The sequence below is a fragment of the Marmota flaviventris genome, chromosome 17, assembly GCF_047511675.1.
Source record: "Marmota flaviventris isolate mMarFla1 chromosome 17, mMarFla1.hap1, whole genome shotgun sequence".
In the NCBI taxonomy this organism is placed as follows: domain Eukaryota; kingdom Metazoa; phylum Chordata; class Mammalia; order Rodentia; family Sciuridae; genus Marmota; species Marmota flaviventris.
In genome coordinates, this window is record NC_092514.1 from 68,157,221 (window position 1) to 68,172,212 (window position 14,992).

General features: G+C 39.1%; 1 protein-coding gene across 1 annotated transcript in view; it reads left to right on the forward strand.

Annotated features, from left to right (window-relative positions):
• Nucleotides 1-3,179: 3,179 nt before the first annotated feature.
• Nucleotides 3,180-14,992, forward strand: part of Map2k6 (mitogen-activated protein kinase kinase 6) — a 111,236-nt gene continuing 99,423 nt past the window's right edge. The window contains exon 1 of the mRNA XM_027946312.2: nt 3,180-3,463. Within this exon, the coding sequence (XP_027802113.1) occupies nt 3,448-3,463 (16 nt within the window). The 5' untranslated portion in view covers nt 3,180-3,447. The remainder of the gene's footprint in view (nt 3,464-14,992) is intronic.

Here is a 14,992-nt window from a genome sequence, read left to right on the forward strand (position 1 = left end):
CTGTTCCTGACCCTTGGATTCTATGTGGTCCCCTGTGTCACCACTTCCCCCACCCAGGATATAGCTCTATGAAGCCAGCATGACCTAACCTGAGGCCCTGCTTCCAGGAATCTCACACCTCTCACCTGACAGCACAGGGCCTTCCCCAGGTGCTCCAGTCTCCCCTAAGGTGTTAACTCCATTGTTGGAATCCAGTTATTCCAGGTTAGCCACAGGTATTGGTCCTTGCCCCATCTATTCCATTCCTTATTGCAACAGGCTTTGGAGTACAAGATATACTGGATACTTTGCTGAATGCTGAAGTGTCGAGATAATAGGTAATAGCTCTGATCTCCAACAGTCCAGCCTCCTGCAGAGACAAATACAACATGAACTCCAACTGGCCCTGTGACGAGTGAGTCTCAGGGGAGATGAAATGCACAGGATGTCATGGAATGAGGGACTGCACCTAATTCACATTGAGAGTCGGGAGCATTGTGTCTAAAAGTCAAGAACCAGAAACCCTGCTTCTCCTGCTGTAGGATCAACACAGGTTAAGAAATGAACCTGGAAAGTAGACAGGAATGAGGTCTCGCGAGGAGCCTGTTGTACCTTGCCAAGGAGTTTGGAATTGATCCTGCAGATAACTAGGAGCTGGGAGGAGAATGCATCAGATTTGCCTTTTAGAAGGAAGTACAGACAAATCACAAAGGTCGGGAATACCATACAAAGACACAGGTCACTTCAAGATAAAACACTCCATGGGCATATAAAAAACCGACCTGTCAGAATTCACTTCTGCTTTCTTAGCTTCACCTTGGGAGGGATTCTCCTCCTAGGGTGGCTACCACCAGGAAGACTGGGAGCTGAGCAGAGGCACAGGCTCTTCCACTCACAGGAATGTGGGAGGTAGAAACCTTTTCACAACCGGGCAGGAAGGTGAACTTTTTCTTCTAGAAGCTAAAACTTCTCAGAGAGGTTGAGATCCCTCTTATCCCCATTTCCTATTCAGAATCCAGGACATATATTTTTTTTTTTCCAGAAAGAAAAAAAAAATCCATCATGCTCTTTTAAAAAACTTTCATTCAGCTAATTTATGAAATGAAGGTACTTTGAGTATGCATGTGTATCTGTATGGGTGGATTAACTCCTGAACATACTGTTGCTTCTATGGAAAAAGGAACTGCAGACTGACTTTCTGAACACAAACTATTTGCCAGATGTGAACTATACATGCCTATGCAGAGAAAGTGGGAGCACAAATACCAGTCACAAAATTCAACAGCGTTGTGATTAGAACCCTTTCATAAAGAAGGGAGTCTGGGTAATTTAAGAGCAATGCAGTTGACCACACAAAATGCAAATTGAAAGCTGTTTGGGGTGGTTGTTCAGGCCCTATAGTCTACATAGGTCAGTAGCTATCCCAGGGCCTGGTATGAAGCAGGTGCTCTCTCAATAACTGGAAAGTGAACTGGATGTGTTGAAATGAATCTCAACACATGTATCTCCTGGTGAAGTAAGACTTAGAAAAAAACGCTGGATGAAAGAGGCTCTGAGCTTGTTCACACCAGTGCTCATGGGACCTGTGCCATTCTTTGAGGGACAAGCCTGCCTTGATTAACTCTCTATAACACCTGTAAAGGGGATCAGCTGGAGTCATTAATATCAGTCCCACTACCTATTGCATATGTAAGGGTTGATTTGCTGATTTGCACCTGACAAATGGTGGCCCTCTCTGCTTCATCCATTACTCTGATGGCCCTGGCTTCCCAGAATTCTTAAAATTCCAACAGTTTTTATTAGCAACCATCAAATCTAGCTGAATCTTCTTTCAAGGAAAAAAAAAAAAAGTGCTTTTTTGACCTCCATGACTGACCTGTCCTGTCCTATCTCTAGCCTCTCCTAGTTCAACCCACCTTTATCCCTAAGGGCAGTTTTACTTTCTTTAAAACAATGCTTTTATTAGGTCACACCCCTTTTCAAAACCTTGTCCCCACCCCTCAGATACCTGAGGAATAAAGTCCAATCTTCTCACTAGTCTTATAAGGTCAGTAGAGTCCTCACCAGAATATTCTGCCCACCCCATCAGTTCTTATATGCAAGGCAATTCTCTTGGCCCATAGAATGGGGATAATCATTGCCACCCCTGGGCTTTACTTACACCTCAACAGCCTGAAACCCTTCATTTTTTTGCTCTTGGCCTTCAAAGAACATTCCTGAGTGTGGTCTATGCTCAGAAAGTCTGAGCTCATTTCCACTAAGACCTCTCTCCTCCTCTCCATTTCTTGGAGGGAATTCTGTGCCTCTCTGGCTTCCTGGTGACAAGAATGATACTCTGGTTCACTGGGCTGCTGCCCACCCTCCTGCTATGAGCAGTACAGGGCAAATGGACAGCCCGAGGCCCTAGAAAGATACCTGGCAATTACTCCATACTCAACAAATACTTCTTGATTTTATTGACTATATACAAGATATTTGACTTTGTTCACTTAAGATTATCACCTGCATTCTCCTCCAGGCCAGGGACTTTCCTCTTCATCCCAGTTCCCCTCAGGTGAGAAAAAGCATCCAAATATCTGGACTTGGATAAAATTGGCTTTGACACATAACAAGCAGAATTTGCTTTGTAACTCTGTAAGAAATGAGAACTCCCCAATCTCCCCACCCCAGTCCTACTCCGTATTGAATTTCAGGTTCCTTGAAAGGAACTGACCAGAATCGTTTCTTATTAAATAAAACTTTGCATACTCTGCAGGGCCAAACTACCAACAAATCCTCCAAGCGAGAAAAACATTTTTAAAAATGGACGTGTGAGGGTGAAAGCCTATAGGCAGGAACAGTCCAACAGGTGCTGGGTTACAAAATTAACACGTTGAACACCCAAACAGACCTAAAGGAGCCAAAGCCCTTTAACTATCCTCAGGTTCTTTAGCATGTACTTTAGCTGTTATTTCTGGGGCAAAAAATGTCCTTTCTTGATGGCCTTGTCGTTTCTTACTACTGACTGGGCGTCTAACTTGTTTATCTGAGTGCAATCTTTCTCGCGCCCAAAAGTCTCACTCAGCAACCGAGACGACCACGTTTCCTTAAATCAGAGCCCCGTGGACTACACACGGGAACTACATTACCCAGTAGGCTCCGCGCCCTTCGCAGGAAGGACGTCTGCGCACTAAGATACTCAGTTCCAAGTTTGGAGCTTTTAGCTGCCAGCCCTGGCCCATCATGTAGCTGCAGCACAGCCTTCCCTAACGTTGCAACTGGGGGAAAAATCACTTTCCAGTCTGTTTTGCAAGGTGTGCATTTCCACCTTGATTCTCTGAAAGTCCATCTGCTGCATCGGTCAAGAGAAACTCCACTTGCATGAAGATTGCACGCCTGCAGCTTGCATCTTTGTTGCAAAACTAGCTACAGAAGAGAAGCAAGGCAAAGTCTTTTGTGCTCCCCTCCCCCATCAAAGGAAAGGGGAAAATGTCTCAGTCGAAAGGTAAGAGGCTATTTGCATTACTTGCAAAAATGCAAAGGGTTGTGCATGCATTTATGAATGCATGGATGCATTTTTCGCCTGGCGATTGCATTTTTAAGTTTGAGGTTTTCCACCGCTCAGTTGCATTTCCTGTTTAGTATGTGTCTTTTTTTGCAGACACAGAGAGTTCCTGTAAGGCAGGGCTTGCAGTTCAGCTGTGCATTGACGTTATTTGCATTCTTCTGCTAGGATTACTGAGCTCTTTTTGCCTTTTGCACAGTCAGGAGAGAGAGAGCAGGTTGGTAGCGTCTAAATGTGCAATGCTTTACATAATTGTACAATTCTTTATTATGCACACATATTATAAGAAATTTTGTGTGCAACAGGAATACAAACTTTTTAAAAAGTCTGTAGGTGAATATGAAAGGTAAAACTTGAGTTGAACTACTAGGAAATTAATGAAATCTTATATTCTTTTGGAAATGAACCGTTTCTGTGCCAAAATTTAGTTAAATTTCCATTGATTTCGCTTTAAACATTAGGCAACTTTTCATTTTTAAAGGAAGTAAAGGTGAACTGTAGATAACAGCGTATTACAAAAAAGTAGACAAGAAGTCTCGTTCTTCCGAGATTTTGCACTTTACACCAATTGCTTATTGGCTCGCAGTATTCAGAAGCTGCAGTGAGGACCGAGATATGTTTGTCCATTTGGGAGATGCTTTGCATCCTGAGGGGAAATACTGGGGGGCAAATTGTACTTTTAACCATTACAGCAACTTATGAGGGAACTGCATGGTTTCATTGACAACCATAATGAAATATTTTAAGTGTGTAATTGCAAATATTTAGTCAGCTATAATAGGTCAGAAGTTCAGGGTCTGTGGTTGCTTTCTTTATGTTTTCTTTTAAATTTATTTTTTCCACAATTGTATTTTGCAGGCTTAATATCATTCTGGGGAGGGAATTCAAAACAATTCCTGACAACACCAGAGAGCTGAGGGGTGCTGTCAGTTACCTGTGGGATTCTGGGCCACTTGTTTCAGAACAATTCCTTTTTTAAATAGGAAAAGCATATGCAATGGGAGAATGTATGGAATGAAAAGGTGAGTCAGGGACCTCTGAGTTAGGTTACCTGGGGCACTGTTTGAGTAAGAGCTAGTGAAATTAAAGTATTAGATAAGATTTTTGCCTTTTTTTTTTTTGGAGTTGTGTTACCACTTTTTAATTCTACCTGATGAAAATCATGTATCTGAGCCCAAAAAAGGAAAAATATTCTCCAGAGTTCAAAGTAGGACTCTGCTTTTCTTTGAGTGTTAGGGGAGAATGACTATATGGAAAGCTAAGGTTGATGAAGAAATTAGGAATTGACATTTTAAGGTGCAGGTATGCCTTAAATAGGGACCCCCTCCCCCCATCTCCTAATGAGCAAAGAAGTATCAATTTATAAGGGGCAGTTCATATGCTGGGAAGTGATATCGGCCAAATTATATTCTTATATTGTGTGCATATTCAAATATGTAACAACAAATCCCATCAATGTATACAATTATAATGCACCAATAAGAAATGTGGAAAAAAAAAGAAAAGAAGAGGCAGTTCGTGCTTTGGTGTATGAATGAAGTGGCATCTAGATACTTTGTATTTGGTGAACATTGACTTATTTATTCAGTTTAGTTTAGCATATGTATAAATATATATTGTGATAGACATGTTTATATATGTATATACATATGCGCATGCATATATGTACATGCATATGTACATTTGTATGCACTTGTGTGTCCACAGGATTTGGGGTACATAAGCATATTTAAAATGAAGTCCTTTTCTTCAAGAAACTTGTGAGGGAATCATTATAACACAAGATAGTAGGCGGCATTGAAGAGAAATGGCATTATTGGAGTTTAGAGACAAAAGTGACCCTTCCACTGGGGGGTTAGTTTGGAAGTTTCATGAAGAATATGGTGTGTACTGTGATCTTTGGACCTTAGGTTTTAAGCTAAATTAGGGTGTGTGTGTGTGTGTGTGTGTGTGTCCTCACATGCGCGTGCATATGTTTGGGCTCATTTAAAGTAGGGCTCCCTCTTAGCAGAGCAAGTTTTTGAGTTTGTAAGCTAAAGGGATTCTCTTCCATTGTAGGTGTGTCTATATTGGATACATAATCTATAGGTAATCTATACATGGTGGGGGAATCAGCTACTAGGGGTCCTTCAAATCAATTTTCATTTGCCCATTGAATCTTCTTAATTGGATCCTGTTTGGAAAGTGTATCTGGTATGAACATAAGGTTCCTGTCCAAAAGGAAAATTATTGGTAGAAAGAAGTGGGTGATCCTTTTAGAGAAATGGCAAAAGAGCTTTAGCCTGGACTTTAAATGCGAATTGGCCTAATTCAGCTATGCTATCCTCAAATGGCCAAAACTTTTTTTTTTTGTTGTTGCAGTTCCAAACTTCTTTTTAATACTCTAGCCAAATGAAATGGGAGGAAAAGTGAAAGGTGGATACAATCTTATAGTATTGAAGAATTTAACAACATGTTCAATTCAGGGACCTTTACGAACTTTCTAGATCACTATAATTCGGTTTTACAGACCTCTAATTTAAGGCAAAGCAGAGGCAAAGAATTATAGACTGCCTGGGAGCTGGAAGGACTGGGTTACTTCTTTGCAGCCTTACCAACAGTGAGATTCCGAGAAAGAATTTCTTAAAAAGAAATTTTGTTTTCCACAGTTGTAACTTTAGGTGGTACACTTCTCAGCTTGTTTGTATTAGCTGTCTGGGGTTGAACTGACATTTTTCAAATATTAAAGCACTAGTATGCCCTTTGAGGAAATCTGAAATGTAAGTTAACAGGAAGGGCACCCAGAAAGTGCAGGAATTCCTGCACATTACAGGAAGACAAGCTACAGGAAAAATGTGTCATCTACACTACCCGGGAGAGAAAACTATTGTTATCAGCCATAATGTTCTGGGGAGGGGTGGGGGGCAGAGATAGGCAGGGAGGGTGATCTGGCATCTCCCAGTTCACCTGAAAATATATAAAAAGTTTGATCCGGTTAAAATACACTCTTTCTCACTTCTCTTCCTATTTGCCTTAAAAAAAAAAAAAAAAAAAGAAGTTTATTTTAGTGTAACATAGTAATAAGCAAATCATGCAAGACATGCCCATAATGCACAATTCAGAAGCATATAGCAGAGTGGCAGGAAAGAGCTTAACCCCTACTGAGTTCTCTGCTTCTGTAATTCATTCCACTCTGGGAAATGAAATGTGTAAATTTCTCATTCTGTGTAAATTCCTTTGTTAGGTTGTACCAGACGGACTTGTCACGCTCAGCCTGTAATCTGAGCCAGTATGTTTTATAACTCCGTACATCTCAGGACACAAAATCAGAATAGGTACCTTGGGTTTCCTGAGCCGTTTGGAATTCTGTTGCCTTCAGATCTTTATAGCATGATGTATGTGCCGTGCAAGGGGCTTCATAGGGTCTTTTGGGGCTGAGTTGAATGCTGGATAAAAGGGTTGAGATTTTTATCCTATTGTTTTTCATAGATTAATATCATTTGAACAATTTCCCTAGTATTTTAACACCTGAAAAATCTACAAGGAATGTTTTTAAAACTTCAAAAAATTATATAAATAGTACTTGTTTCTTATACAAACATTTGGTAGAAAAGGAAAATAAGAATTACTAGTTACTGCTGTATATATTTTGACATATATCCTTTTGGACTTTTCTTTATATATTTGTATATGAAAGATACAAAATGTGTGCAAAACTAAGGTCTATTTAGTTACCTTTTATTTCACTTACTGATATATTGTGAAATATTTCCAAGTTAATGTATTTCTTTGTTCATATTACCCAATTAAATTGCATTTATTTAAATAGAATCTTAATGTTTATATTAAGTTAAATTATCTTAAAGTTATATTAATTTTCAATATTCTGAATATTGCCACAATGATCATTCCAGTTCACATGTTATTGTGACCTTAGAATAAATTCCAGGAAGCAAACTACAGGTTATGAATGTCCAATTCTTTTCCATTTCCCATTTTTCTCTCTACCTTTTGAAAAGAGCTTTTTGATTGCTATAAAAAATGATATATACTCATGGAAAAATTCAAACCAAAGAGAAATTCATGATAAGAATAGAAAACTCACTGTAAGTCACACCACCTAGAGCTAATTGCTGTTAACTTTTTGATGACTGTTTTTGCATTTGTACATGCATACATGTGATTTTACCATATGTGATATTTTCCAACTTGTCCTTTTTTCTACTACTTTGTATCTTATATATCTTTGTGCCTCAGTATACCTACACATACTTCTTCACAACTGCATGTTTTAATTTGTAAGAACATAGTTACTTGTTTACTAAATCTCTCATTGGACTGTCACATAGTTTCCTTTTTTTTTTTTTTCCCCAGCTATAAATAATACTGCAAGGAGTACCTTCACTTACATCTTTGTATATTTGCCTAATTAGTTCTCTAGGATTAGTTTTAGAAGTGGAAGTGTTCTGCCAAAGGTTATACATGGGTGTATTGCCAGATTGCTCTCCAGAGAGGTAACACTAGTTTTCATTCCTACCAATAACCACTGGAAGTGCCCATTCTCTCTTTTCAAGCATTATAGTAAATATTGCCAAATAAATTCCTCTCCAGGGAAGGTTATACTTTTCTTCATCCTGAGCATAATAATCTGAAAAAAAAATTCTTTGCCAATTTGATAAAGGATATTTATGGTCTATTCTTATTTGCATTTTTTCAGTAGTGAGTTGATTTTTTCACTTATTTGACATTTGTGCTTCATTTGTTTGAATTTTTTTCTCACAAAATATATCTTTAAAATTTTAGTTGGGAGATCAAATTATTTTCAGAGTGAAGCCAGAAAATTCCTAGATTGTAGAAGTTAAGTAATCATGGATTGAAATTTGGGTTCGATGCATCCAAACAATTTAATTCCTTGATGAGTTCTAATTTTAATTTTAACCAGAATGTCTTATGTAAATATCACATATTTTATGAACTCATTTTTGTTTATATCATCTATAGCTATCCAGAACCACATGAAAATAATAAGAAAAATGTAATGATCTGATTTAAATTCCATCTGGGAAATAACTTATTCCTGGACATTTTTGCATTTTCACTTATTTCTACTGAGAACATAGTTTTTCTTTAGTTTTGTAAATAATTTTTACACAGCACAGCACCTGGTTATGTTATGTACATTGTTGAAAATAATTTAATATTTTAGCTTCATGTATAAGGCCCCAAAGCCGATTGGCTTAAACTTACTAGGTTGTTGGAAGAACTGAGACTAGGATCAAGTTTGATGATCTCACAAGTTATATAAATTAATCAGATTTGACATGTTCTTAACATTGACTTAGTAAACTTTCTATTTATGTGTCTTGATGTTATGTGATAGAATTTTAGGCTATGAAAGGGGTTTTATATTCCAGTCACCTCTTTCTGCAAATGAGCAGACTGAGACCTTGGAGTGAGTGATTTGCTTGAAAACACTAGAGCCACAGGTAAACTTAGCTCTCCTGATTCTTTGCCCAAAGTTCTTTCCACCAAACCACACACCAACACTGGTAATCCACATTTATGATTTTTTTTTTTTTCTCTTTAGAATCTTTAGTATATCTCACATTTTTTGTTTGTTTGTTTTTGTGGGAGCAGGCTGGCAAGAGAGGGGTTGATGGTACTATCAGCAAAGATTGTTTTTCTTTGCCCCCCCCCCCCCCCAAATGGTGACCCATGGACCATTATGGTAGAGGTTTTTTTTTTTTACCAATTCTTTGCCAAAGGCTATTTTGCAAATGTCCTCGAGTTGATTTCAGTGCCTATGCATTTATGAGTTTTAACTACTATAATTTTGATGATCTTCATTTATTTGAATTTTTTTCTCATAAAATATATTTATCTCTTGGGGCTGGGGATGTAGCTCAAGCGGTAGCACGCTCGCCTGGCATGCGTGCGGCCCGGGTTCGATCCTCAGCACCACATACAAACAAAGATGTTGTGTCCGCCGAAAACTAAAAAATCATATTAAAATTCTCTCTCTCTCTCTCTCAAAATATATATATATATATATATATATATATATATATATATATATATATATATATATTTATCTCACTTGAAAGCCTTTGCTGGGTAGGTAGAGTTCGTCTTACTAAGTATCTTTGAATCTCTAGCTCTTTTCTTTGGTACTGGGGATTGAACCCAGTGGTACTTTACCACTGAGCCAATATTTCCAGCACTTTTTATTTTATTTTTAAAATTTGAAACAGGGTCTTACTAATTGCTTAGGGCCTTGCTAAGTTGCTGAGGCTGGCCTCGAACTTGGGATCCTCTTGCCTCATTCTCCAAAGTCACTAGGATTACAGGTAGGTGCCAGTATGCCCAGCCGCATCTCCAGCTCTTTTAGAATTGTGCCTATAAATACTAGGTGCTCAGTAAATGTTTAACAATGAAATTATTTTTTATTAGCACGGATAGCAATTATTTCCCCCCTAAGTTTTTTAAAATGTTTGGGATAATTAGATTATAATACAGTTTCCTTCCTATGCTTTCTCATTTGCATTAGTAGTTCCAGATGTGTTAGATTGATTATTTGGAAGTTGCAAGAATGGCATAAAAAGCAACTTAGAATGGCTGAAGAAGTGTCATTTCTCCTCCATAGGTTCTCTAAACAGATGTGAGGGTTGCACAATCCTTTGGTAACTTTGACAGCATTATATATATATATTTTAAATATGTGGAGCAGGGCTCGAGAGGTAGCTCAGTAGTGGAGCAGGTGGCTAGCATGTGTGAGGCCTTGGGTCCAATTTTCAGCACCACAAGGAATAAAAAAAAAGCAGAACTAAGATGAGATGTCTAAAGAAGCCTTTCTAATAAGACTCACATGAAGTTGTCTGTCTTGTGCTGGTTTCAGGAACCGGTTGGTAAATCTGAGGAGCCTCTGAAGGGTTATCAGAGGCAAATTAAACATTTTAAAAGTTTTTTTTACCCTCTGACAAGACACAGAGATCTGCCAGGATAATTCCCCAATGCAATGATTTTCCCACTCCCTCCTTGCCCACCAACCACCACCACTGCCTAACCCCTCCCTCCCTGGGTTTTGTTTCCCACTCTCTCCTTGGATGGTCTTCTCTTGCTGAGCGGGGCCATGCATTTTGGTATGTAGTTCATAAACCCCTTCCTTCTGCATTGAGGAGGCTGTTCAGATTATAATCTGTATACAGTGAGGTCCATCACAGATCATTGTAATCTAGTCAACTCTGCCCTAGGCTGAAGTATTAAACAGATACTGGTGTCTGCCATCTGTAAATCCCTCCTTCTGTCAGATCCTTGAGATCAGTCTTCTTCGCATGGACCATTAGCACTGGATCTAGGTGCTGATCATTACCCCTCCCATAGACTATCATCATCATCATCATCATCATTATCATCATCATTGTCGTCATTGTCACTATTTGCCAGTCACTTTTCATGTATCCTGTTTTTGAAGGTCACACAAACTCTATGGGCAGATACTGTTCTCTTTAACTTATACATGAAGAAATTAAATGTTAACAGCTTTCCCACAGCTGGGTAGTCAGTGAGTGACAGAGGCACGAGGCACAGACAGGCCTGTCTGACCACAGTTCTTGTGCTCATAGCCAGCGGTCAGCATACTGTAGCCCCTGGGCCAAATCTAGCTGCACCTGTTGTTAAATACAGTCCAAAAGCTAAAATGGCTCCACTGCCCCCCCCCCCTTCCTTTTTTTTTTTTTTTGGCTGTGTTAGGGATTGAACCCAGGGCCTAATGCATGCTAAACACAGAGCTCATCCCAGCCCTAATTTTTATTTTATAATTGACATGCAATATTTGTAATGATTTACGGGGTACTGTATGACAATTCAATCCATATATACAACTTGTAATGATCAAATCAGAGTAATGAGCATTTCCATCTCCTCAGGTATTATCATTTCTATATGTCAAGGACCTTCAAACTCTTTTCTTCTTTTGAAGTGGATAATAAACTGTTATCTATTTATTAGACAGATAATAAACTGTAGTTTCCCTACTGTGCTATAGGACATTAGAATCAATTCCTCCTATCTAACTATAGTTCAATACTTGTTACCGTTTTTCAATGATTTGGAAAAAAAAATTGAAAATGATATTTCCTCACCCATGAAACTTATATAAAATTCAAATTCAGTGTCCCCAAATAAAGTTTTATTGTAATACAGCTATGGTCGGTTATTTGTGTTTCCCACCTTCCATGGCTGTGTTTTGCTCATGATGGCAGAGTTGAGTAGCTACAACAGAGACTGCATGTCCCCCCAGGCCAAAACATTGACGGTTTGGTCCTTTTCAGACAGTTTGCTTATGCTGCCTTTTATGACTTTACTCAGTTGAGTAATGGGGTCTTTTTGATGATGGGGCACCCTGATTGCTCTCCTTTTTTGGCTTTAACTGGAAGTTGTTAACCTGGATGACTGCTGGCCTGCTACCCCTCCAGCGACCTCTTGGGCTCAGCCCACAGGAAATGTCTGAATGGTGCCTCTTCTAGTTATGAGAATTTAGGTCACTGCTCATTTCCGCTGAACCAAGCCACCCATCTCCTTTAGCCCATCCGGGGGTCCTTTCCCCTTTGCAGGCTCTTGCTCTTTGCTTTCTATTTCTTTTCCTCCCATTGAGAAGCTAATCCTCCCATTAGCTCTTCATCTTTCTCTTCATCCTCTTCATCTTTCTCTTCTTGATCCCACATTTTGTTCAGGGGAAAAAAAAAAAATCTAAAATGACTCTCATGCTGCCACCTTTGCCTGGCTTTGTTGTTTGTCTTTGTGACCCAGCTCAGAGGTTCCCCCATTTCCTGCATATGAAGATGGAGTTCTCTGTCCACAGCAGGACAGACTCCGTCTTCCACAGGGAGGCTTCTGTTTGTCCCCTTCGAGGTAGTAGAGCTGTTTTCTTACATTAACCCCCTAACCCTGGGTGGGCAGTTTTGGGGGAGTGAGTGTGGTTATCCTTTTGCTTACAGAGTTACTTGAGTTGTGGGTATTGTGTGTATTGGGGGAGTGAAGGTTGTAAAAATATTCTGAAAGGGAAGGGGCGTTAAAGGCACGTGAAGACAGGAGAGCTTTGGGGATGAGGATGAGCCCAGCTTTGTTTGTCATATCCAGACTGAGGTTAATTTAAGTCACATGCAACGAAGTGCTAATTCCTACCATCCCAGATGGTATCGCTGCTGTGGATTTTTTTTTTCTATGTTCCAAACCCTGTGCTGAGTGATGGGTGTGAATCATCTCATTTACTCTCACTATTGCTCAGTGATTTGATGCTCCATTTCATAGATGAACAAACGGAGGCCAGAAAGGTTTAGATCTTGCCTTAGATGTCAGGCTGATAGTGGCAGAGCAGAGGCTTTTGTCAAGGTCTGCTGAGCCCCGAACCTGAGCTCCTGTCTACTGCTGGCTACTGCTGTAGCTGTGAAACCTGTTGCACCAAAGACATGGTTGGGGGATAGAAAACACGAATGGATTCCGAAGGGATCTGGACTGATTTGGGCATACCGGGGCCAAGTAAGGTAATTAATGGGGGGGCTGGCCTGGGTCTGGCTTTTCATAAGTTCCTTTTGACATATCCCATTAGGCATCTGTGTATCATGGAATACTGAGTCTGACTCATTCGGACTCATAAAGTTGAATTCCAAGTACAAACTTCCTATTTGTTGAAGGAGGCTGATTACGATTGGTCTACTGATTGTATCTACAGCAAGCTTATGTTAAAACATGGCTAACAAATATTGATTCCATTTGCTGTCTTCTAGGCTGTATCAGAGAAACGAAGCGGACTCTAGCCTTACGTGTTTCCTTATGTGTCCAAGTTAGGCTGCTTTAAACAGAAATAAGAACATGGCCAATGTGGGAGAATACCTAAGGGCAGGAATTCTGCAGCTCCTTTGGCTTAATTAATTCCTTTTCCTCTTTGTTATTTCTATGTAAGTAAATCAAGTGCAGTTTCCACGGAATTAGCAATGAATCTAAATCTCCACTGTTTTCCTCTTACTGGACAGTGTAGAGGGACCTGGAATTGCTTTTCTGTGGTAGGGAAGGTGGGAGGATTTGGGAATGAGTTTTCTTTTAAACCAATGAATTCTTTCTTGACTTTCCCTCCAGCCAAAGCCAAACAGACATATGCTTCAGTTTTCTTCCATGATCCCATGTTCAAGTCATAGGATCAGAAGATCTAAACACTGAGTGAGAAGTTACTTATTCCTTTCCTTTATTGTTTCTCCTTCAATCCCACGTTGGATGGGATGAGTTAGACATAAGAATCAGACTAGAATCTGAAGAACCAGTGGGAACAGAATGGTAGAGAATATGGAAATTATTTTGCAGTAAATATGCATAAATAGCCTTTCTGTGATATTTGAAAACCTTGCAAAGTAATCTCTTTTTATGTACTCTTTCTTCTTCTTCATTTGAAAAAAACCAAGAATCCCAAAGATTCTGGATGCACCTAAGAAGGGAACTACTTGGATAATGGTTTATTCAGATCCACTCAACAAATAATTTTTTTGATCAATTGTTATTTTTAAGACATGGTGCTAGGTGGAAATAGAGATGCATTTAACTCTGCTCTTTTGCTTGTTAGCACTGAAGCTTGGAAAAATCTATTTAACCTCTAGCTCCAGTTTCTTCACCTTCTAAATGAAGAGACAGACACTCCTTCACTGAGTTGTTACAAGATTAAACAAGGTCATGTATGTGATATGCTTTGGCCAGTGCTTGGCTTTCATTTATTTAACAAATATTTATTGAGTGCACATCTGAGTTTGAGGTGCTTTGCTATAATAATCTCTCCATAAACATAAATTTGTTTCACTCTTCCTTTCCCTCTGGTCCTTAAGAACATTACCAGCTAGCTGGAGGTAAGAAATGCACAAAAATGTATAGAGTTCAAACTAGAATTCTAGATTGGCTTATAAAAGGTACCACGAACTGGGAAGCCTGATGCATGAGAAGGAGCTTAGGAAAGTATTTATGATGGATGTGAAATTGTCAATATGTTTCAGAGCTGATGAGAAATTTGAGTCTTACATCAAAGTAGGTCTGGGAAGGAATCTTGCCTTCCAACATCCAGTGGTAGCGATTGAATGTTAATATAGGTCAACAGTTCCTTTGGAGAATTAAAAGAAAAATTCCCCAGGAAACTAGGATGTATTTTCTAAGAACTTTCTTTTTCTTACCAAGATAAACACTGTAGTTGTGGCTTACGATCACAATAGGTGAGTGGAATATATCATATCTCATACTTTTAGGTGTTTTTTGGATTGTGGAAACTCCAGGAAATCTAGAGGTTAATAGTTAAACAAGGATATCATATCAACCAGGTTTATAGACACACCGTAATTATATAAGCAAACTGTTGGTTCCGTAATCAGTGTCTAGCTAGGTCAGGGAATATTTTTCAGAGCATGGCCACAGCTGTAATTTTCATTTTTTTATAACCTGCTAACATTCCAACTTGCC